Here is a 24600-nt window from a genome sequence, read left to right as displayed (position 1 = left end):
CTGGTGGGGCTGCAAATTGGTACAACCACTCTGGAAATCAGTCTGGCGGTTCCTCCGAAAACTGGGCACCTCACTTCCAGAAGATCCTGCTATACCACTCCTGGGCATATACCCAGAGGATTCCCCACCATGTAATAAGGATACATGCTCTACTATGTTCATAGCAGCCCTATTTATAATTGCCAGATGCTGGAAAGAACCCAGGTATCCCTCAACAGAAGAGTGGATACAAAAAATGTGGTATATCTACACAATGGAGTACTATTCAGCCATTAGAAACAATGAATTCATGAAATTCTTAGGCAAATGGATGGAGCTAGAGAACATCATACTAAGTGAGGTAACCCAGACTCAAAAGGTGAATCATGGTATGCACTCACTAATAAGTGGTTATTAACCTAGAAAACTGGAATACCCAAAACATAATCCACACATCAAATGAGGTACAAGGAGAAAGGAGGACTGGCCCCTGGTTCTGGAGAGACTCAGTGAAATAGTATTCGGCAAAACCAGAACAGGGAAGTGGGAAGGGGTGGGTGGGAGGACAGGGAAAGAGAAGGGGACTTAAGGGACTTTCGGGGAGTGGGGGGGCTAGAAAAGGGGAAATCATTTGAAATGTAAATAAATTATATCAAATAAAAAAAAGATTTAATTACATAGAAGAGGGCATCAGATCCCATTACAGATGGTTGTGAGCCACCATGTGGTTACTGGGATTTCAACTCCAGACCTCTGGAAAAGCATTCAGTACTCTTAACCACTGAGTCATCTCTCCAGGCCAGTGTATGCTACTTTTACTAAAACTAAAATTTCCCTTCATGTTTGGACAGGTGAGACCAACATCTACTTGAATGCAAAGGCAGATACAACGCCTAGTGTCACTATCTCTAACTTATCAACAGTCCTGCTAAAACGGAAAGCCGGAGAACTAAAGAAACCCAACACATTTAGTAAATAATCTTTTGATCTAATTCTGGAAGAATAACTTTAAAGCATGCCTGGGAGTATCTCTCTCCTTTCCACTTCACTTTGCCTATTCACACAGCTATCCTTCATATTTAAAGACAGCACTGAAGATGATCTTGCTACTAATATGTGTAGACTGGCTGTGTGAGGACACTGGACAGGCAACTGTGCAGCTGCTGGTAGAGAATATGCCATTGGTCCTAGCATTACTCAGAAATGCCCATCTTGACAAGTCTAGTCAAGGAACTCACAATTGTGGTAGGGTGACCCCTGTCTGTGGCCAGAGTACTATGTCCTCTAGGGAAAACATCTGAAGCAAGCCCGAATTCTTGGTTTAGGAAGTTTAAACACAAAGGATTAAGCCTAACAAATGTCTCATTCTTAATCTGACAAGTCCAAGAATGGTGGTTTCTATGCCCACAACCTGGGAGCAAAAGATGGCTGAGCTCAGACACATGTTACTACTCCATAGTCTCGGCTGTGTGTGACTGCAGCTACACAGATAACCACTACATATTCATGCTGTGTGTGATTGTGGCTACACAGATAACCACTACATATTCATGCTGTGTGTGACTGCAGCTATACAGATAACCACTACATATTCACGCTGTGTGTGACTGCAGCTATACAGATAACCACTACATATTCATGCTGTGTGTGACTGCAGCTATACAGATAACCACTACATATTCATGCTGTGTGTGATTGTGGCTACACAGATAACCACTACATATTCATGCTGTGTGTGACTGCAGCTACACAGATAACCACTACATATTCACGGCTGTGTGTGACTGCGGCTACACAGATAACCACTACATATTCATGCTGTGTGTGACTGCGGCTACACAGATAACCACTACATATTCACGGCTGTGTGTGACTGCGGCTACACAGATAACCACTACATAGTCTTGGCTGTGTGTGACTGCAGCTACACAAATAACCACTACATAGTCTCGGCTGTGTGTGACTGGGTTAGATGGGCACCACTGTACGTCTCAACATCAACTAAGGAATGAAACACAAAACGCGGCACATAAATACAGTAACAGCCTTCAAAAGGAAGAAGTGCTGCTACACTAGAGCAGGGACAAAGCTTGAAGATATTCCACTAAGTGAAGCAAGCTAGTCATGAGACACCCAGAGTGGTCGAATTCATGAGGAGTGGCTTGAAGTGGGACAGCACTGGATGAAGAGGTAGTTTTAAAGACTGACAGCCTCTGGCCTTCTAGCTTTCTAACTATACCGAATGCCTGCTGATAGTTCTGACAAAATCCTACAAACTTTCTGGCTTATTCTATGGTTAAAAACCCTCTGGCTTGGGCAATTGGTACCTGTTGTAGCAGGGTAGGATTAAGTAAAGAATTTATTGCTATCATTCCTTCTCTGGCCAGGCAGCCAGAAGCCTCTCTGGCTAGGTTAACTCTGTGATCCAGAGAGGAAGGAAAGTATAGGATGTTAAAAAAATCTTACACAGGCAGATATGTAGACACACACACATTCATATCACATTCTCATTTACACATTGATAAATTCTCATTTTTGTTGGGCCCAATCACCTGTCTCATTCACTTCACAAGTATTCATGCATGCTTGCATACATACAGATACCTGCACATGTACAAAGAGACATGTACATTTGAATAGATGGATAGATGGATGGATGGATGGATGGACGGACGGACAGATGGACGGGGCAGAGCTCCCCAAGTCAAACCATCCAACCAAGTTTATTTCTTTTCTTTGGCCATTTTATACCTTCTTAGACAAAAAGTTCTTTAGAAAATTACCTCAGAGATAAAATGTTATATAAAATGGGAGCCATAGAAAGACGTTGATAACAAGTACAAAGCAGTGTTCCAGACGGCTCACTGTAAGTTCAAAGCAACAGTTTTCACATGGCCTTGCCTTATCAGAGTGCACACCTGTGACTTTATTCTTGGCCTTAAGTGGTTTTCCTTAAACACAAAATTGTCCCAAGTCTATTTCTCATTTTAGTGTGATTATGAAAACTCACTGTATTTCTTATTATGCAGCCTCTACTTACTATTATGAGGAGTGGGCACATTTAATTCTTGATTCTCACTTTGTTATATCTTTCTAGCTAAGCAACCAAGACCATCTCTTAAAACTTTCTTCCTAAAATTATTTGAATCAAATCAGGAATTCTATAGAATCATTAATTCTAAACAGCATTAATTCATGTTCATCTTTATGATGATCTGTAGGAAATCTGATCAATAGAGTGAGCTAATGCCCAGGGATTATTATATTAATTTAATATAGTATAAGGGTTACATTGACTTCATTGAGATGAGGATTCTTTGGGCTTTCCTCACAGAGCTCACCCATCGCAAACCACGTACAAAACAGTGGCCCCCTCCAGGAAGGCCACCTGCTAGTCACAGCCTCTCCAAGATGGCTCCTGACACTCTAAGAAGAAGGAAATAGGGCCTCAGTATTCAGCAGGGTTCAGAGTTTTAGGTTTGGAAGATGAAAGGTTCTAGAGCTAGACGGTGATCAGAACAAATTTTCTTTAAAAATTTACATTTGTTACCATTTATGAGCCATGGTGCACATGTGCAGACCTGAGAACAACTTATAGGAATTGGTTCTTTCCTATAAACCCTGCAGAGGTAAACATCACTGAACTGCATGAACTGCCACTTAACAAGGTTTCAGGTGATATGCTCTGTCCACTGTGTCATGATTAGAAAGCTCAACAATGGGGGGGGGGCATGCATGTCACTCAACCTCTGGGATCTGACATTCCCAGCCCCAAACTGTTGTAAAGACTAGATGAGGCAGCACAAGCAAAGTACCTGGTAAGGTGTTTTGGTTTACAAGTGCTTGACAGATATAGGTGACAAGATTTTGTCTCTTGAGAGACTGCTTTCAAATTGGGGACTTTCAGCTCAAAGGAGCTGCTGGTTAATGAAAGGGACTTCAGGAAAACATAGCACCAGTTGTTCCTGAAGTCTCTCTTCAAAGCAGCCTGATTCCTGCCCTTCTGCCACAAGACCAGGCGACCCACCATTTCTCCTCTTTGAAATTCTGGGACATGAGTTACTTTTCTAACATTCCCCCTTTAGTTGCTTTGGGAAAACAATTTGAACACATTCCTGTAGATTTCAAGCAAGCATGCTCCCAAATCAGTCAGCTTCTCTCGGGTTTCAAAACAAGGTAGTTCCCAGGCCACAGTGGAACCCACCTCTTCTGTATTTTTAGTTTGTACTTACTTTTGAGCAAGAGTGACAAGAAATTTGACACACTGGTAGCAACGACTGCTGTCCACATGATTACTGTGGTGCATCAATGCTGGAGGAAGAGAAGACACTTTAATAAGAAGGCCCTGGATGGGTTTGGATAATAGTGGCTATTCTTGCTTTGGAAATAAGTTAGGTAAGTGGGTAGGGAACAATGACTTGATTCAATAGAACCATCCAGATTCTAGTGTTTTACTATGTTTCAAAATAGGCATAAGTAGCAGCTTGACTTCTTAGAACTGAAAGAACTGTAAACCTCACATGCACTGCTACCCAGACAAGAGCAGCAGTTACAACTATTCATCATTTGGTAATGGAACTTACGATATTAGTTCTACTTAATGTTACACATTTTCTATTTTAGCAATTTAAGAATAAGTAATACTTCTTGTTAGGTGCCATATGTTTATGCTTTTAGGTTACAGAGGTTCTAGTATGGCTGATAGCTATGATTAGGGTACACTGCTCCAAACCAGGACTTGAGCTTATAGCACCTTTCTGTGAGAAAAGGTGATTTTTAGGTTTCTCTTAATGCTGCCTACCATGTGCTGCTTAAGGATGGGGATATATTCTGAGAATTGTTTGGTGGGTGTGGTGTTGTTAAAAAATCAGGGGAAACTTATACAAAGGACGGCAGCTATACCACTAATGACATAATCTTGTGTGACCTAAATCAGATGTCTTCAAAAGAAAGCCCAGACACAGAACATGGCAGACAATGCACGTGGATCAAAAACAATCACACTTCATATATCTGGCAGTACTGTGAGTCCAAGATGTTAGTTTTTCTTTTCATGGCTGCTAAGGAAGGAAAAGATTTCTGTTATCAGAAAGACTCCTTTAGCTTGTAGAAAACTTTATAGCATTCCCGAACCTTCCCTGACCTGGGAAAGAACCTCAGTCTGCACCACACTGAGTGGAAGGACAGTCTCCTGGTCAGGATGAGGAACCGCAGGGTCAAGAACAAGACCTCTAATGGAGCAGTGAGCCACTGATGGGAGCCAGGGAGCAGAGGGCCCATGCCCACTGAACAGAGCTTGCTTATGTGCACTGTACACTGCAGGCACTTGTCCCTAAGCTGGCATACTTGCCTAGTAATCCGTTTTCTGTCTCAAATACAAACTTGACGCGCTCCACTTGTATGGGATCTTCAATGACCTGGAAAGGAAGGAGACAATGACCAAGTGACAGCACAGCCTGTGTAGAAGTTCCTGCTGTCTCCTCACAGTTCTGCTCAAGAGTTAGTGTCTACAATGAAGCTCACTACGAAGGGATCTTATGCCATGGCCATGCATCTCAAACACATCCCTGATTCAAACCCAACGTAGAAAATTATTAAGGATCTATTCATCTCCTATATATGTGTTTCTAACAACCATGTCCATAGTTTTCTGAGGGCTGTGAGGTCAAACGTTTTGTGGTTGGTCATAAGGACACAAGTTCATTTTTAAATTTAGCAAAAATGTGCTTAAGGTTTACTGTTAGACAGGCTCTTCCTACATGTCTAGTTATTGGCACTGAGTGCTACATACTATAGCCCACACTGCTTTGGTGTGTTGCTGCCCAGTTCAATGACAGAACACAACTCTGTATCATTTCCCGAAGTTTATAAACAGGATTGGAGTCAAAAAGAAGAAAAAGATCCGAAAGACAGGGTTTTGGTAGATGGCACCCCTCAGGTACTTTCAACAATGTATATTTATATTTTAAGCTATTTCAATGCCTCCTCTGAGCCAAGGTCAATTATCAAGCACTGGGTTTTTAATGGGACACAGTCTCTTTTCTGAGAGGCCCTTGACCGGCCTCTCTCACAAGCTCATTCCAAATCAAATTCTCTTAGTTCTTTTTCCGACTAATCTGCCCATTGCTGCCTTCTATCCCCTGCCTCTTTTTCTTGCTAGGCTCCAGCAGTCATATTTTCCCAATCTCCAACCCGCTGTGGATGGCTCTGTGCAGCTTATATTTTATGTTAACTCTGCTTTCTCTAGAAAGGCTGTCTGGAATGAGGAACGAGTCGTGTACTCAGGTGGCTTCTTGTGAACCAATCCCCTAATGAATAGAAGAGCCAATCACTGGGAAAGTAGGTGGGACTTCCGGGTTGTACAGAAGAAGCAGGAAAGAGTTAAGTAAGTCCTTTTGGAACAGGATAGCATATGGGTAAGAGTTAGAGTTTCCCAGTATCTGGAGAAATCAGATTTTAATAAGGCTCACAAGATTAGGCTTTAATTGTTTCGCCCAGTGTTGTTTCTGAACTAAGTTTGTGTTGTGTATGCCTTCACGCAGTGGCTTGTCTGGGTTCAAGAGAGAAAGGTACTGCAGCAAAGTGTGGGTTTGCCAGATGTGCACCACAAAGGTTGTGGGGGATTTGAAAGACGGTAGTGACCCGGCAGTGGGAATCTAGTGAGCTGGGTGGAGAGATTGTGAAGTTCTAAGTGAGAGTCTCCATGAGATAAAAGCAAGTCGGACCTTGCCTGCCAATGCATGGCGGATCAGGCCTCAGAGGCAGAGTTGCCAGCACAAGCGCAGGATTTTTTAATATTTCCCGCAACACCAACCTTGCTTGCTTTAGTTGTTCCTTCAAAAAAATTGCCAAGAGGGATACCAAAGGGGGTCCCCATCCACTCAGAGGAGAAGTGGAGGAAGAACTGTGGGAGGGGTGGCTAGGAGGGGGCAGTGAGCAGGATGTAAAGCAAGTAAGTAAAAAGAAAATTAAGCAAATAAAAATACAGATTACAAAAAAAAAAAAAAACCACAACAAAAATCAAACAAATCAACAAACACCAACCCCCTCCCCCAAAAACCAAAACCAAAACAAACATAAAACCAACTGCCAAAGGCTCTTGCTACACAATTGAGTCATTTCACTTTCTGCTTAACCCATTTGCACGGCCCACCAGCACAACTGGCAGAGGCTAGGAGACAACGGAGGAGAGCAAAGAGGAAACAGGGAAATAAGGAGTTAAGGGAACTGGAAGCTACAGCACAGCCAAGGAAGCACATGGTTATTTATTTTGATGACTGCTGTTTGCCAGAAATGTAACTAATATGGCTAGATCACTTACAGTCACTTATTGGCTGAATATACCCTGTGCCCTCCAGGAAGAAGTTGGTGTGTCCTGGACACTGGCAACAGAAGCCTTTTGTAACCTGCCTTTGTCATTACCTTCCCCACATATCCTGTGTTGGTATTCTGTCTAAGCTCCACCCCACACCTATCTGGCAATAGCCAGGTATGCCCCAGCCCAGCCCCATAGATCTGGCCCACTATAAAAGGGGCTACTTGCCCCTCTCTGTTTGCTCTCTTCCATCCCACTCTTACCTCTCTGCCCCTTGAGCTCTCCTCCCCTCCCCCCTCTCTCCACGTGGTCATGGCCGGACTCCACTACTCATTCTCTCTCCCTCTCCCTCTCTCTGCCTTTCTCTACTTCCACTATACCACTAACTTCCAACCTCTACCCTGAATAAACTCTATTCTATACCATGCCTGTGTGTGTGGTCCCTCAGGGGGAAGAGGTGCCTGGGCGGGGGCCCACCTGGGCACCCCCTTCCTCCACACTGCCGTGCCACATTTCTCTAAACCCCAATCCTCTCTTTTTAAGCCCCTTCATGCCGCCTGGTCCTTTCATCACTGTGCTGAAATCCAGAGGCCCTCAGGTCCTCCGGTAATAATGGAAAGGGTATGGACAACAGTATCACACATGCAAGCCCAGCAACTGACTCCTGAGTACTAAGGGTTAAGCACAGTGGTCATAGGAGGCCTCAGCAAAGTTAACTGTCCTCCATCGTTCCTCTGCTCTCTGCAGTATAATTGCGTGGCTTCCTCAAGATCCTGAAGGCTCAAGGAGGGAGGTTTTCATTGCTGCTCCTCTCTCAGTAAAGAGTGCAAGTACCATGAATGTTATGAAGAACAAGCAATTGCCGGCAAACTGAACCAAACCCAGTAAGAAACTAATGGTCTAAAAACACATGCTAGTAGTAAACATGTGAATGCCAGTGACTTACCAGTATCTCATGCAGGAGCTGGAATGTATTCTTTAACTCATGGGGCGGAGCAGTTTCTAGCTGGTTCTGAAAAAATGTTGTGAAAGGATAAACACTGTGGTAACTTCTCAGTGGAGGGCACTGCTGTGGAATCCAGCTCTGGTTCTGCCACTGTTTGCCTGTCACTGGTTAAGTCAATGCTCCTCTTGGGGGCCCAATTCCCCAACTCCTTCTCTGGGAGCAAATGAACCATGAAGGCAGTCTCAGCCCAGTATCCCATGATACTCTGCTATGTCACTGGCGAAAGTGAGCCAGAAAGGGAGGATTCTGGGTCACTGACACCCTACACTTACATAGCTACATACAAATTCTACTTTTTTTTTCCTGGTATTGAAGGCAATTCAAATTAAAAACTCTGAGGTAAGTTTTGTGTGAAGCATATTAAAAAGGTAGTGTATGAAACAGAAAAATCCACTAAGAAAACAAGGTTTATGAAACCTTTTAAACATCTGAAATTTTGTTTTTACTTATGTGTATGTGTGTGCATGTGTGTACAGGTATCCACAGAGGCTATAAGACACTGAAAATTCCACTGAGCTGGAGTACAGGCAGTTACAACTGCCTGATGTAGGTGCTGGGGACCGATCTCTGTCCTAACCCCATCTTCTGTATGCAAAAGTGAGTTGAGAAAGAATATCACATTTTATCACACACTTCTGAGGTGGCAGGGATGGCAGTAATAAAACACTTTGCCTAGTGCCAAGTGGATTACCAAGCTTTGAAGTCAAGCCTTTTTCTTCTGCTTTGTAGGGAGGAAGCTTAGGCACACAGTTAACACAGTGAGTAAGCAGATGGAGAATTCATCTCTGACGAGGATCGAACGCCCTGCTAAGAGCTACAGTGTGTACCCACTAAGTGTCTAGTCCTATTAGCACTCATATACCAATTACAAACACGGGAGTGTGAAATCCTACTACACAAAAGAACTTCCAGTAGAAACTAGTGCACACAGTGTGGACTTCATATAAAGGGCCTAGAAGGAAACTGCCTGTGGCAAGCTTGCTCCTTAGGGCACACTGGGAAGCAGACTACGGGTGACTAGTAGTCCACATCAAAGTAGACTTTGGCTATATTTATGAACTTACATTTTTCACCAAGAGAATCAAAACCATGTAATTATGTAAAGACTGGAAAGCTAGGAAAAGGACACAAAGACTTAAAACACTTTTCCAGTAACATGGAGGAAGGCAGTGAGCACGGTGGGTAAAAGCACTGTGTACCGCCGCTCAGTCTCAAGGCCCTCCTTCCGCAATCCCGCCTCCTGCACTGGAAACCACATCTACCCCACAGGACTGCATGAAAAGAAAACGAGTTAAATGCTGCACATTTGGCATAGCTTTCCTGTTTAGTAGTAATGATTATTGATTAGTGCTTTATAATTAATTTTATCACTGTTCTAGAACACCTAAACCCTACTTGTGAAGACACTGCAAATAAAAATAATACATCTGTTGAAGGCAGAATCATACAGTCAATAAACTCTCAATTATAGCAAAATACAAAGACAGAAAATAAAAGGACATAACAGGGTAAATTAAAAGAAGACTCCTGGTGGTCATCATTAGATAGTGGAGTCAGGAATTCTTAATTCTTTAAAAATAAACACAATGCTATTTTTATAATTATGAAAAACATTATCCATACTGCCCAGGAGCAAGAGTGTTCTCCCAGGGCCTTCACAGAATGCCACCAGCTATTGCTCGGTGTCACTGAAGTTGTACCTTAATGAAGTGCAGCATCGTGAAGGAAAAGTGCTCATTGCAGAAACAGCAGTACACCACCATCTCCATGAGCGCCAGGAGGGAGCCGGTCAGCTCTCGCAGAGCGAACATGACCTGGGGGGACACAGGAGTGGGTCAGGACAGTCAGCAGGACACGGGAGTGGGTCGTACAGTCGTCAGGACACAGGAGTGGGTCAGCACAGTCAGGACACGGGAGTGGGTCAGTATAGCCAGCAGGACACGGGAGTGGGTCAGTACAGCCAGCAGGACACGGGAGTGGGTCAGTACAGCCAGCAGGACACGGGAGTGGGTCAGGACAGTCGGCAGGACATGGGAGTGGGTCAGGACAGTCGGCAGGACACGGGAGTGGGTCAGCACAGCCAGCAGGACACGGGAGTGGGTCAGTACAGTCGGCAGGACACGGGAGTGGGTCAGCACAGTCGACAGGACACGGGAGTGGGTCAGCACAGTTGGCAGGACACGGGAATGGGTCAGCACAGTCAGCAGGACACGGGAGTGGGTCAGCACAGTCGGCAGGACACAGGAGTGGGTCAGGACAGTCGGCAGGACACGGGAGTGGGTCAGCACAGTCGGCAGGCTGCCGTTCTTGCCTTCCCTGCAATTGCAGAGAGGACGATCCACTGACGGTTCTAGAATCTGGGTTTTTGTTTGAGGAGCCTACGGATGTGTTTCAGGGTATCTGAGACTACCTGTCATTATAGAGATCTGTACAAACACACACTTCTTATGCCCTAAAGAGTCTTCCTCACCAATTTTCAAATTCTCATGAGAGATTAATGACTGATGACAGGAAAATAAAGTTAAACTTTAAAAAAAAAAAGATGTTGCTCACAAACTCATTTCCATATAACATCAGATTCTGGAAGAAGTCATAACGAAGATGGCTCTGGGTGGAACCAGAGCTGGCTGGAAATGAGGCACACAGTGTATGCCCTGTGCAGGCATGGGAACAGTCCACAACCATATTTCTTCCTCCCTCTCCCCTGTTTCTATGAGGATTCTCCCCCACCCACCTACCCACTCCTGCCTCCCTGCCCTAGCATTCCCCCTCGCTGGGCACAGGACCAAGGGCTTCCCCTCCCAAGCACACTTATCTCAGGTATACACACACGCAAGCACGCACGCACGCACGTGCGCATCCAGACTGTAGTACTTTAGGAGCAGGGAGAGACAGACTAGGGACAAAATCTTTTGATAATGAAGTACTACTTTACATGTGAACGATCACCCACCTCCTCTGGGGCCTTACGGGGTAGGTTCTTGGTTGAAGAAGATGCATAATGCCCACTTAACACATTTATTCAGCCATCCACGCACACATGCATACAGTGTTGGACAGGGAACATGTTGGGCAAGTGCTCTACCATTCAGGAGGCCTCATTTTTAATATGTTTGAAATGTGTATAGAAAATAAGCATTTCTTCTTCTAGCAATATTTCCTTTAACCAGAGAAACTTGAAAAATAAACCAACAAAGGATTTTGCTCAAATAGGAGAAAATAACATAAGAAAATGGTTTCGGCACAGCAATACATACCTCTAACAGATAAGGTTTCCCTTCAGACAAGAACAGTAAGGCTTCTACTTCCTCATGGAGGGGCAGCAGGGGGCTTGAAGGAGCAACACTAATAGGTGGTCGTTGTTTAAATATTCCAGGAGCTTTAGGAGACCCAAGAAACAAAACACAACCTGTCTTACTTGGAAACGTTCCACAAAACATGTCCACCAAAGGGCAAAACTCTCAGGTCTGCAAACACTATTGCTATGTTCTTATAATTCAATCCTTCAGTCTATTGGATCAATGAGATATATAGACAAAATCCTATTTTCTTCAAAGTTCGCCTCAGCAATAGCTATGAAAAAGTAGCCAAAGCTGCTACCAAAGAGATACTGAACAAGTCACTGTTCTCTAAACAATTGTTTGCAAAAGACCACCTATGCTAAGGAAGACTCAACCCACATAACAGGGCTGAGTCTAGAGAAATGAGGACACACACTTGTATTTCCTGTTGTAAATCTGTTTGAATTCAAACAACGAGATAGATAGCTTTTTATTTTTGAGATGAATGACACAGCTGTAGAAAGCAAGCTATATTCATACCATGTGTCAGAGTTTGTTTTAGCTGTCAACTTGACACTAACCAAGGGTCACTTCAAGTAAATAATTGCCCAGATCAGATTAGCCTGCAGGGTGGGTTTTTTTTTATTAATATTTTTATTTTCTATATTCTTTGTTTACATTCCAAATGATTGCCCCTTTCCCGGATCCCCCCTTCCCATATGTCCCATAAACCTTCTTCTCTCCATCCATTCTCCTATTACCTCCCCAGGGTGTTTTCTTAATTGCTAATTTATATAGTAGGGCTCATCCCACCAGGGGCAATCCCATCCCTAAGCAGGTGGACCTGAGGTGTGTAAGAAAGATGGCTAAGCAAGTTGGAAGGTAGCAAGTCAGTAACAGTATTCCTCTGCTGGTTTATTTCAAGCTCCTGCCTTGAGTTCCAGCACTGAGTTCCACCGATGATGGACTATATATCCTGTAAGCCAGAGAAACTCCCCACTCCCCGTAAGGTGGTGTTTATCACAGCAACAGAAAGCAAACTAGAACTGCATTTGTGTGTCCTTTAATGCCCCTTTATATAGTTTTTACGTATCTTTCAGATGGAATGATGCACTTTGGAATCTTTCTTATTTCCTGCCTTTATATTTTACTATCCACATTACCACCACACATGGAAGTCTATCACTATAGCTGTGACCCTGTGTCTTTATGTTTTCTCATCTACAGAAGGGGGTCGCACCTCTTAAGTTTGCTGTGGGGAATGAGCACAGTAAATACAGCACCATGAAAAAGCAGAGCACACAGGAAACACTCATGCAGCGAGCTGCTTTGTAGTATTCCTGTGACTGCCAGGACGAATCCTAGGGACTGTACACAAATGCAGCACATGTGTATGATTAGGATACTGGATAAGTATAGAGCACAAAGGTGTGTCTGTGATTGTGCCATTGGTGGGTGACAACAGGAAACATTTCCAATTCTAACATATTAAAGATTTCACAAATTTACATTTGAATCACCTTTGCGTTCACAAAGGACTTTGGTATTTTATCTAATTAATCCCTACTATACCTGGAAATTATTTCAAAACTATTTTCATTCTGTATGAAGGATCAGAAAGGTGAGGTGGCTTGGTCAGGTTCACACAGCTAAGAGACAATAGCTCAGACTTTGGCTATTTTCCTACTACATAAGTTGTTACATTATGGTGATGAATGAACTTTGAATTAGTCTTTAATCCTAAATCTTTTTTTCTCTCTGCTCCAAATCAAGGATTAACTTATCTTCTGTTATTATTAATAAACTAGGCTAAATAAGGTGAAGTTTAGCATTAATGGAAAACAAAAAACAAAACAAAACAAACAACTTTAAGCACTCCCCAAATATCAATAGTCATTTGAGAAATAAATACTATTCATTCAGTTCCTAAGATGAAAACCTCTTCTCATGCATCTGATGTGGGAAGGTATGGTCAAACTTACCAACATTCCTCTGTGAAGAGACATCTGTATGCAAGACCAGCAAGGCAACAGTGTTGTGAAGATTCCCAAACTCCCGTGCTTGTGCTGAACTCCATCGGCGTATCTGTTAATAGAGAAAATGAAAACATGCTCCTGTTCGGGCGGGAAAGGCGCACTAGCTGGTGATGTACTAAACCACAGCATCTCCTGATGCCCACAGTGGAAGAGGTCAACATATAAAGTCACTGGTTTAAAGGCATCTTCAAAGGGTTTGCTCTCCAGAAAGAAGCCATTAACTCAGACTCTAAAACCACGTATACAAAGTATACAGTATAGACTGGGCAATTTTCCAGAGCCTCAGTGAAATGGGCAACCATGAAGCTGGGGATAGGAAGTCTGTCCCTGTGGCACCTCCAGTGTCTTGTATAAATGGGACACGCTCCCTAAAAGTGCTTCGTGTAATGGCAGAGATAATCTACTTGCTCTGCCCACTTTGTGGTTTTGAGGACTAAGTAAAATGTTAAAAATGAAGACATTTTAAAAATACTGTATTCCACAAATGCAAGATAATATTGACTGCATGTGCAGTGTAAATATAGTGAATTCAAGTCAGTCCTCAGTCTGTGTGAAGAGTCAGAAGTACTACAAATCTAGCACAGTCAATGCCCACAGCATGCTACGGTGGCAGTACTGTGTTTACTACTTAAGAGTGACAGCAGCAAGATGTGACAGGCCTGAGGGGAGCTTAGGAGTGTCAGTGCCAAGTCTGCCCATGCACAGCACAATGCACAGTGAAAAGGCCCAGACTCTGAAATCCCCTGTGCTGGGACTAGATCCATTTCACTGACGCCTATGCCTTGTCATCCTGCACAAGTTACTTAGCACAACTGTGCTTAAGCTTAAGTTCTTCCTGGAGAATGGGAGTCACACTGCTGTGTGTATCCAAACTGGCCCACCTCAGCACAGCCAGGGTGCCTGCTATAAAACAAACACTCAAGTTACCGTTATTGGATTCTAGCATTTTAGGCATTTAAAAATCTATCAAAAGAAATGCATGGATAAGAAAAATAGAGCTATATAGGGATTTCTACCAGGCCAGGCCAGGCCATGTATGGACAAAACATCCACCACCACCCCACCTCCCTCAATGCTCTGGGAACTAATATATTCCTATTATTTGACCGAGAACATTAAACTGCAGTAAAGTTTGGTTTTTAACAGTCCAGCTTCACAGATGGATTCCAACCACCCTAAAAAAATTTCATAGCTCCAGGGAATAAAGGAGAGGACTCCAAGACCACTTGAAGTTCCTCTTCTATTGCTCTCCAAAGGCTTTTAAGACCTACATAGTATTAACACCCAGAACTAAATGAAGTAAAACATTTACCATCCACAAAATGAAAGCCAACAGCATCTCACAGGAAAACAGCCCTTACCTGACTGTTCTGTCGACTGACCCCAAGGAGGAAGCTGATCATGTGTCGCAGTGCTGAGTGCCGCAGAAGAAGATCCCCAGCCCTAATGCCTTGCTGTCACAAGGCGGTAGAATGACAAATTATACTCCCAGCCAGATAAAAAGTCGTTTTAAAAGTACAGTCCGATGAGAAGTTTTAAGAAATCACCAAGTTAACTGTTGTAACTTATGTGTAGTGAGTACTCGTTAATACCTAATTAAAGACTTTTGAGCCTTCCACCACCACCCGATGGCAAAACCAATGCTGCCACCTTCCACTGCTGTCAGTAACTACTCCTACTTGTATCAGAATCCTTACAAGTAAAATTATCCATTCATTTGGATTTAATTATAAACACAATGAAACCACAGAACTACACAGAATGGAATCTAACATTTTTCCATGTATGAAATAAGTTTCTGATTATATATCTGCTGTATTAGGGAGATGCATTAGGAAACAGTATTTACCTTTTGTACAAAAGTGTTGAATAGAGAAAAGTACTGAGCACAGTTTTTACAATTTTCTGGGACATCTTTATCCAAAAGAGCAAGCAGGACTTCCAATAACTGATGAAGGCTTTTTAACTGGTGAGAGGAAAGAGGAGATTATATAAAGAAAGAGAAGACAAAACAGACACTATCACAGGATTAATTTGAAGTAAACCACCATAAGAACAAAGGGCTATTGATACAATCCAGTCTCAGATTTAGATGGATTTATGCTTTGGAGAGCAGAACAGAGTTATCCTTTTACCTTCCAGGAGAGTGTCAGTACTGTAGGAGAACTAAGAGAGAAGCTAGTCTACTTCCTAGGTTCCAGACTCCAGGCCATGATCCTGCTGGCCCAGTTGTCACATGGTCTCCAGAGCCAATTTCTCTGCCTTACAGAGAGATGGGAACCAAGGGGAGATGGATTCTGAATCCCTCCCTCCACTGGGCTGTTTCTTCACAGTCACAGATGCAGAGAATCAAACACAGACACAGGCAGAAGGGCTAGAAACCAAGCCGATGGAGCGATGGAGAGCAACAGCCTGACAGATGACACGGCAATACCGACTCAACTAGGAACTTACTTGAAAGCCCGCTGACGCCTCATGGAAAGCTTTGAAAAACATTTTATTTGTTTAGAAACCATTTTGGCATGACAGTGCTTCTGCTTTCCCTCCCACCCCAACTGTTTCTGGACAACTCCCTAGAAATTCAGTTGTTCCCCAAGCATTAAGACCAGGCTACTGCTCTTATTCGTTCATTCCTTTGAAGATGGTATTCATAGACTTCTGGAATACCCCATCCACCTGCCACACCATTATAAATAATACAAGTTAGCATTTACATAGCACTTCATTTTCAAAGGACAGTATATAGTGGGTGCCAAGAGGTATAATTTCCATTGTGGGGAAAACAAACACAAAAATACACCAGCTGGATATCAAATAGGACTGACTTCAGGAAGTGGCTTCCATGCTTATTCCCTTGTCCCTTTCTCATCCACTGCCTGCTCTTCAGTCTTTAAAAGGCTGATGTTCTGTATCCTGCCTTTTCTCTTTGGACTATACAGTGGAAGAAGGGGAGTAAGATAGTCTAGGTAAACACTAAGGGCAGACCCCTTGGACAGCTCCCACAGGAGTAGCTCAGAGCAGTGGTATTCAGGCTCTCTAAGCAGCTCCCAGTGACCTGCACCAGGTGGGGTTTTGCTTGATGAGAGGTTCTGCTGCTTACAGTAATGGAAAACTATGGCTTTATAGTACACATAAGTCTGAAGACTCTGGAACTGAGAGAACTTTCAGGACCTTTCTAAGAGCACATCTGACTTGCTGTTCCTTGCTTCCTGTTCCTGGTGGAGCCACATGCCTGAACTTGTCTAATAGTGCTTCCTGGGCCAGGTAGTAGCAGTTCCAGCAAGTGCTTGGGTGCCCGGGTACTAACTAGATCTGGACCATCCTCCTTCAAGGTTGAATAACAAAGTCAGCATCTGAATCTGAAGCAGTCATTCTTATAATTATTGATGTACAAAATGCCTGGAGTCAATGTTTACAAGAAGCCAATTTATCCTGAAACTATTGTTTTTCAAAGATTTCCATGAAGTATCAGCTGTCTGAAACAGCAGACTTGGGAGTAAGTGCTGTTCTTGAGAAGCTTTAGTCACAGACTGAACAACCAGACTGGGAATGGACACCACATACTTCCCCAAGGCTTAAAACCTTTGGGAATAAACACCATAGTTTGTTTTATCGTGTGTATGCTGAATTAGGATTCTGAAGGTATCAGTGTAGAGAACAGGGTTAGAAAGAAGAAACAAAGCTCAGGGAAGGCTGAAGGCTGAAGGCTGAAGGCACTACCCTGCCCTGTGATGAGTGGCTCGGGTTTGCCTGCCAAAAGCAGTCAGATCAGGAAAATAGCTTTTGAGGAAGTAGAAAGAGCCAAGGGTGATCCAAATGTCTAGATTAGAAGTGTCTAGGTGCCGGTTAGTCTCAGTTCGTTGTCTGCAAAAGTTCTTAAGAAAAGACTGGTCAGGGATCTTAGAGCAGACAAAAGCAGACCTGAACTCTTTCAGTCTATCCTGGTATCTGAAACCTAAGGAGGGATGGACAAGGATACCTTCTATCCTGGTACGTATCAGAAAGTCGTGTGTGTGTGTGTGTGTGTGTGTGTGTTTTGTGTGTGTGTGTGTGTGTGTGTGTGTATGTTCATGTGTGCCATGTGGCAAAAACACCAGTCCAGACACCATTTCTAGGTCATATTATGTACAATTGAGAACATCTGATAAAAACAGGGTACATCAAGTTTACAAGTGAGACTGACCTTATCCTGATAAAACAAGGCACTGTCTAGGGTCTTCTCCAGAATGGTGGCCACAGCAACTCGGACTTCTCTCACACTGCACTCCAACAAGAAAACCCTAAAATAAAGAGAAACATGATATGAAACGGACACAGTATCTAACCCTCACCTGCTCTATACACCTCCCATGGTAACAGCCATGGAGTGAAGTGACTCAGGTGTTAGTCCAAGTCTCCCGAGAGTGTGCGTGCAGGCTCACAGGGACCTGGGCTTCCCCAGGCCCCTCCATGTGCTGTAATGATTTGGGAAACAGATAGAAAGTTCAACAAGATTCTAAGTGGTAACTCAAATGGACAGGAGATACCCATATAACATTTGCAGTATGACTTAACCAGATGCATGAACTCTTGAGGAATACTGGATTATTTTCTAGTATAATACTAAAGAATGAAAGTAGATCTAGATGTGTGTGTGTGTGTGTGTGTGTGTGTGTGTGTGTGTGTATCTGTGTCTGTGTCTAGCAGGCAAGTGGCTAGACTCCTCCAAAATAAAAAGCAAGACAAAGAAGGGGACACTTGGGGATGCAGGTCCTGAAGGGTAGCATCTTATGTTGTTCTGACTGTAAGTGTCTTATGAAGTTCCTAAAGGATGTAAAGAATCCCTAGTGTTAGTGGTTTATACTTTAAGTCAACTTGAGAACATTCACCATTACAAACCCCAGAAAACCTACATTAAAAACCTGTATAAAAAAAAGAAGCAGTATGGGGTGTTGCTATTCCTTGTTAACTTGCTGTTCCTTGCTTCCTGTTCCTGGTGGAGCCACATGCCTGAACTTGTCTAATAGTGCTTCCTGGGCCAGGTAGTAGCAGTTCCAGCAAGTGCTTGGGTGCCCGGGTACTAACTAGATCTGGACCATCCTCCTTCAAGGTTGAATAACAAAGTCAGCATCTGAATCTGAAGCAGTCATTCTTATAATTATTGATGTACAAAATGCCTGGAGTCAATGTTTACAAGAAGCCAATTTATCCTGAAACTATTGTTTTTCAAAGATTTCCATGAAGTATCAGCTGTCTGAAACAGCAGACTTGGGAGTAAGTGCTGTTCTTGAGAAGCTTTAGTCACAGACTGAACAACCAGCCTTCCCTGAGCTTTGTTTCTTCTTTCTAACCCTGTTCTCTACACTGATACCTTCAGAATCCTAATTCAGCATACACACGATAAAACAAACTATGGTGTTTATTCCCAAAGGTTTTAAGCCTTGGGGAAGATAACAAGAGGCCATTGTTATCTTCATGTTTCAGTTAGAGAAATATTTGTACAGTTTGACTACCGACCCTCACTCCAAAATGCAATAAAATCTGACATCTTTGGAACCAGTATGAAGTCACTCTTGGAAAATTCTATGCCATGAGACTGTTTAGCATACAAAAAGTTGAACAATATTGTATAGAATTATCTCCAGATTATGTATATGCTTAGATAATAAAACAAAAGTGAACAAATTTTTGCATTTGTGTTCCATCCTGAGACACATCTCTAAAAATGCAAATATCCCTCAATTCAACGAATTTCCAAAATAGTCTGGTCCCAAGCAGTTAAGAGAAGGCATATTCACCCATGCTTTCTCGGACGGCGTGTGTGATTTGTGCTAGTGAAGACACATTTAGTTAAAGTAATGATAAACTATCTCTAAGGCTCTATGGGCTGGAGACATAGCTCAGTAAAATGCTTGCCCTGCAAGCATGAGTTCAACTCCCAGAATCCATGGTTTGTTTTTTTAAAAAAGCACAGTAATGCACAGTGCTAGGGATACAAAGTGAAGACAGACTGTCTTTAAAATCTACACAGCCTGTTTTTAAAAAAAATGAGTGGCTTCCACTCCTGAACATGTCTGTCCTCTGACCTCCATGTGCAAGGGCAGCCATACACACACACACACGCACACACACACACACACACACACACACACACACACACACGCCACATATGCAAATAAAGTGAGTGAAAGAGAGATAGCCTGAAGGTTCTAGAGAAAAAAATTAGATAAAAATTACTTTTCTTAGATTTTAAGAAAGATTATACTTATTTTTATGTATAAATGTTTTGCCTACACAAAAGTATACCACACACATGTCTAGTGCCTTAAAAGGCCAGAGGCAGGCACTGGATTCCTTGGCAATGGAGTTACAGATGGTTATGAGCTGTCACATGGGTGCTGGGAACAGAGCACAGGTCCTCTGCAAGTGCAACAAGTGCTCTGAACCGCTGAGCCATCTCTCTAGCACCTGTTATTAATTTCTTAAGACACATCAACTCATGACAATTAAAAGTAATTAGATCTTATAATAAAGATCAGGTGGTCCACTGGGCTACTTGATAGCAGGAATACTAAGAATTAGACCAAGGAAGACAATTTGTCAAGAGACAGTCAAAATCAAGCCTGCCTTCAGATACGGTGATGAATGAAATATTTTCTATGCATTTTCCAAATGTGTAATCATTTGGAAATGGTGCTTGGGAGACCTATGGGAAAATATTTTCAAACTGATTTAGAAAACTGGGTGAAAGGTTTCTTTACTGCAAACTCTAAAGGGGCAGGCACATATGTAACTGTCCTGTGAAATGTTTATTAGTTCTCTCCTCATGAGCTGATGCATCTGTGTGATGTACGTGTGAACAAATATTTGAGTGTGGGCTATCTGGCAGGCGCCCTGGGCATGGCAAGGAAGCAGCAGACTTGATTCTATCCTTAAGTAACTGAAGCTCATCAGGAGAGACAGGCAAACCCCACCCCTAAGGAGTACACAGAGCGACAGGGCAGACCCGCACCTGTCTCTGTGTATGTGTGATCTAAGCTGACATCTGAAGGGACAGGAGCAATTACTATGCAGAGCAGAGAGAAAACCATGGTCCAGACAGGAGGCTCAGGCATGCCGACTTGTCAGGCTGCCTGAGTGGTGACTGACTGCGACGAGAAAGTGCACACTGAGTGTCTGGGAGGTCACGGGAGGCGCAAGTAAAGCCCGTGGGTTTTACCGTGGTGTGAAGGACCCACTCAAGACCTTCCTGGAAGAAGGTATGTGACACAGCTGTTTCAAAGCCACAGACTTTTATAGGAAAAAGAAATGGAGACAGCAAGTAGGCAAATGAGTATTTGGAGCTGAGATCAAGGGCACAGGGACTGTATGTGAGATGGGGGCTCGTAAGCAGGTTAGTCACACGTGGGTGAGGCCCTTGGGTTTATCCCAGTAACATAAAAATGAAATAAAAATCCAAACACCAGACTGCTCTCTTAGTAGGAAGGGACCTGAATTTCTGAATTTCCTGCTTTGTGTCTGTTTTAACACAATAACAGAGCACATTTGTATGCTGACAAAGTGACCCAATAGAAAAGTCTACAAGGTAAAGATGGAGTGGGGGTTAATTAAAAGGCCAAGTTCCTTAAGAAGGCCTACAGATATTCATTCTGAGAGGTGCAAGACAGTCTATGGCACCTATTCAACATTCATTAATCACTTCCTCTGTGATGCCTGAGGCCAGGCTATTAGCCGGAAGTGGGCTTCTCACATGACAAGTTTGAGGACCAAATCAAACAGAAGGAGGAGCCTACTGGGGCCAAAGAGACAGGACAAGGTCTCATAACACTGGGAGGGTATTGTTGGACTCTTCATATAGTGATAAACTTGCCAAGGATAAAGGAAACTGATTCAAGAGTTCAACTGTGAATAAGGTATAAACAATAAATGTGATTGGAAAATCTTGAATTTTTATGTGAAAAGGCAAATTATTCATCTAGCTACTGTACACAGGTAATATAGTTCCATGGTTAACATTTTGGGGCCAGAATCTAGGCATACTTAGACTGTATGTAATAGTAGCCTTGAACTGCTTCCTCGTTACCAGACTGAGCACCCTAGGAAAGGGACTTGCACGCTTCTCCTGAGCACCTGGTGGCCCCCAGCTCATTGTCTGAGGTCACTGAAGCCTGCCAGGGTCTAGTTCAGCAGATGCTTCTGGAGCGACCTAACTTCCTTACCACACCCTGCCAGAGTCTAGTTCAGCAGATGGTTCTGGAGCAGCCTAACTTCCTTACCACTTCAGTGAAAAGGTTAAAATGGACTCTATCTGAAAAATGATTTCAAGTTGAAATGCATAAAGAAGTTTTACTTCTAAATAATAGGAAAAGATAGGTCTTTTAATTAAAAGATCTTGACACTTACTTTACCAATTCTCGTCCTTCAGAGCTAATAAAATATTCAACAAGCCATTGACAAGCATCCAGACTTTTTGAAAGTAATGCTTCAATAGTAGCAATCCATTCTTCAGTATCAACCCTGTAGAAGAGCAGAGTGCAATGTGAGGTGCAGCAGGCAACTGCAGAGTGGATCTCACACTGTCGACCTAAGACAGTGCGAGAGCGCCACGCCTACCTAGCTATTCCACAATGGCCAGGAACAAAGGGCAAAGCAGCCTTCCCTGGCTACCCCGCCCCATGACCAGTGTTTTCACTCTTCGTCTATCCATTGTGTAACCCCCACCCCCACCCTCACCCCACACACAGGACACATGTGCAGTGCTACTACACCTTTGACTGATTTTCATCTTTTACATCTTCCTCATCAACTTCAACTGATGAAGACCAGATCTGTCACATTTTGTCTGGCACAACTAAGAATCACCTTCAGAAACAGCGTATGTTTTATATCATATTGCTAAAATCATTAATATCTTGCTTTAAGATTTGGACAGAGAAAAAAATGGCCCAACTATACTACCCATAATCTCACACTCCTGAGACCCCCAGTGCCTCACCAACCCCAATGGTGAAAACAGACAAGATGGTGACAGTATAACATGCAGATATGAGTGAATTTCACAAGAAAAGTACCAACTGCATTTCTCTACTAAACCCTGTGCAAACCTTAAGGACAGAAATGTGTTCTTTTTAAAATCATGTAACTTTGGTTATTACACATAAAATGAAGCTGCCATCATTAATTATTTTCCTTCATAGGTCTGGCTGAAAAATCTTTCCCCAAACCCAGACTTGAGAATCTTATTCACTTTGCTAGCCAGAGCTCAATGGTATTCCAATTTCAACCAGTTTCCTCTTTCTCTACAAGAGCCCTCATCTCTCTTTCTTCTTCTGTCACGTAGTCACGGAACAACTATTACTAACCCAGACCCTTAATGATCTGGACCCCTTTTTAGGAGCTGGAGATAAAGCCAGTCATGATGAATAAGGTGCAGATCATGTCTGGAGCTCTTCCTATCACTCTGAACATGTCCTGGTTCAAACTCCTCCAGGAACTGCCACTAAACACAGCCCAGACTTTCTGGTCTGGTACCTAGTGATTAGTCTTAATAAGTCCCTTATAAGTATCAGAAAAATACAACTAAGCAGTCACTCAGGGGCGGCCTTAAGCAAATCCTGCTTGCTATCCTTTCTGCCTAGAATGACATCTTTTCTTTTCTTCCTTTTAAAATCCTCTGAAGGTATTGATAAATATGATTTTGCTCAATTCTCAAAGACATAATTTTTTTTTTTAAAAAATCAATCCTCACTAAACCTTTCTTAAAGATTGAGGGTATGTTCCAGTAAGCTGATTAAATTAGGTAATATTGTGATATTTTGAAAAGAATCTATAAATTTATCTTTCATTGAATTAACCAGTTTTTTCTGTAACAGAGTAGTAGACGCAGCACCCTTACCTGAGTTTTTTCTTTGTCCGCAGGTAAGTGTGGAAAAGGAACTGAGTAGCAAGCTGCAAGCTCACCTTTGCCATGCAAGGGTAATACGGGTGCTTTAATTTAGTCTGTGAGAGGGGAGAGGACATAATATGGGTGCTTTAATTTAGTCTGTGAGAGGGGAGAGGACATTTTTCATAAAAATCTCACAGATCATTATATATTCTATAGAATGTAATAAAGTTAGTAGGAAAACACCCTAATCTTAGCACTTAGGAAGTGAAGGCAGAAAGGTACGTAGTCCAGAGCCATCCTCCATTACTTGGTGATAACCTGGATTACACATATACAAAGGAAAAAGAAATGCCTAACTAGTTAACAATAGAAAACACTCATTTAAATTTTTAAAAAATTAAGACAGTTTTTTTATTTTTAAATGAAGTACTTTCAGAAAAGTGCCTTTGCTCCTCTTAGCATTATTAACAATGGTACTGTAGACAAGGAAGTATTGGAAAGTTAATTTTGAGTCTGACAGTATATGATTACAGATTAGGAAAAGCTAGCTCATAGAGCACAGAAGCAACTGATAAAAAACCAAGCCCATAGCCCTCAGCTCCATAGCCTCTAACCCCATAGCTGTCAGCCCCATAGCCCCAATCCCATAGCCCCCAAACTCTATATCCCCTAACCCCATAGCTCCCTAACTCCATAGCCCTCAAATTGATCTCAAAATCTAAAAATTCTGCATGTGCAAACCTATACCACTCATTCACAGTGCATAGCCCAAAGCTGCCTGCATGACAGTATCACCCAGTACGCAGCACATTTACCGGAAGTGGGGTTTGCACCTAGTCTGAGTGCTAATGCCTGAGATGAGGGCTGCTTTTTAGTTCTTAGTTACAGCTGGCTACTTACAGCATTCAATGACGCTAACGACAAAACAAAACTGAAGTAGTCACTACTGTACACATCTCTGTTCTTCATGAACTTGAGGTTTTCATCTCGCACCATCTACAGAACAAAATCAGTGGTCATTTTAACAAACAGAATAATACATGGAAGGTTAATCTAGCAAAATGTTTAGGTAATAAAGGTTTGTAAAAAACAAGTTATACTTTATAATTACCTTTTTC

The 24600-nt window shown here is 42.7% G+C and overlaps 1 protein-coding gene across 2 annotated transcripts in view; it reads right to left on the bottom strand.

The window, feature by feature from the left end:
• Positions 1–24600, bottom strand: part of Usp24 (ubiquitin specific peptidase 24) — a 134664-nt gene that overhangs the window by 7813 nt on the left and 102251 nt on the right. For both annotated transcript variants that reach the window (XM_052176888.1, XM_052176889.1), the window contains 12 exons: positions 24383–24478; positions 23492–23595; positions 22000–22113; positions 17801–17897; positions 15467–15583; positions 14979–15071; positions 13564–13666; positions 11558–11679; positions 10001–10114; positions 8241–8306; positions 5330–5396; positions 4212–4290 (listed from right to left, as the gene is read on the bottom strand). In XM_052176888.1, the coding sequence (XP_052032848.1) occupies positions 4212–4290; positions 5330–5396; positions 8241–8306; positions 10001–10114; positions 11558–11679; positions 13564–13666; positions 14979–15071; positions 15467–15583; positions 17801–17897; positions 22000–22113; positions 23492–23595; positions 24383–24478 (1172 nt within the window). The remainder of the gene's footprint in view (positions 1–4211; positions 4291–5329; positions 5397–8240; positions 8307–10000; positions 10115–11557; positions 11680–13563; positions 13667–14978; positions 15072–15466; positions 15584–17800; positions 17898–21999; positions 22114–23491; positions 23596–24382; positions 24479–24600) is intronic.

The sequence above is a fragment of the Apodemus sylvaticus genome, chromosome 3 (genome assembly GCF_947179515.1).
Source record: "Apodemus sylvaticus chromosome 3, mApoSyl1.1, whole genome shotgun sequence".
NCBI lineage: Eukaryota > Metazoa > Chordata > Mammalia > Rodentia > Muridae > Apodemus > Apodemus sylvaticus.
Note: the sequence above shows the minus strand (reverse complement) of the source record. Positions and strands in the feature narration are given on the sequence as shown.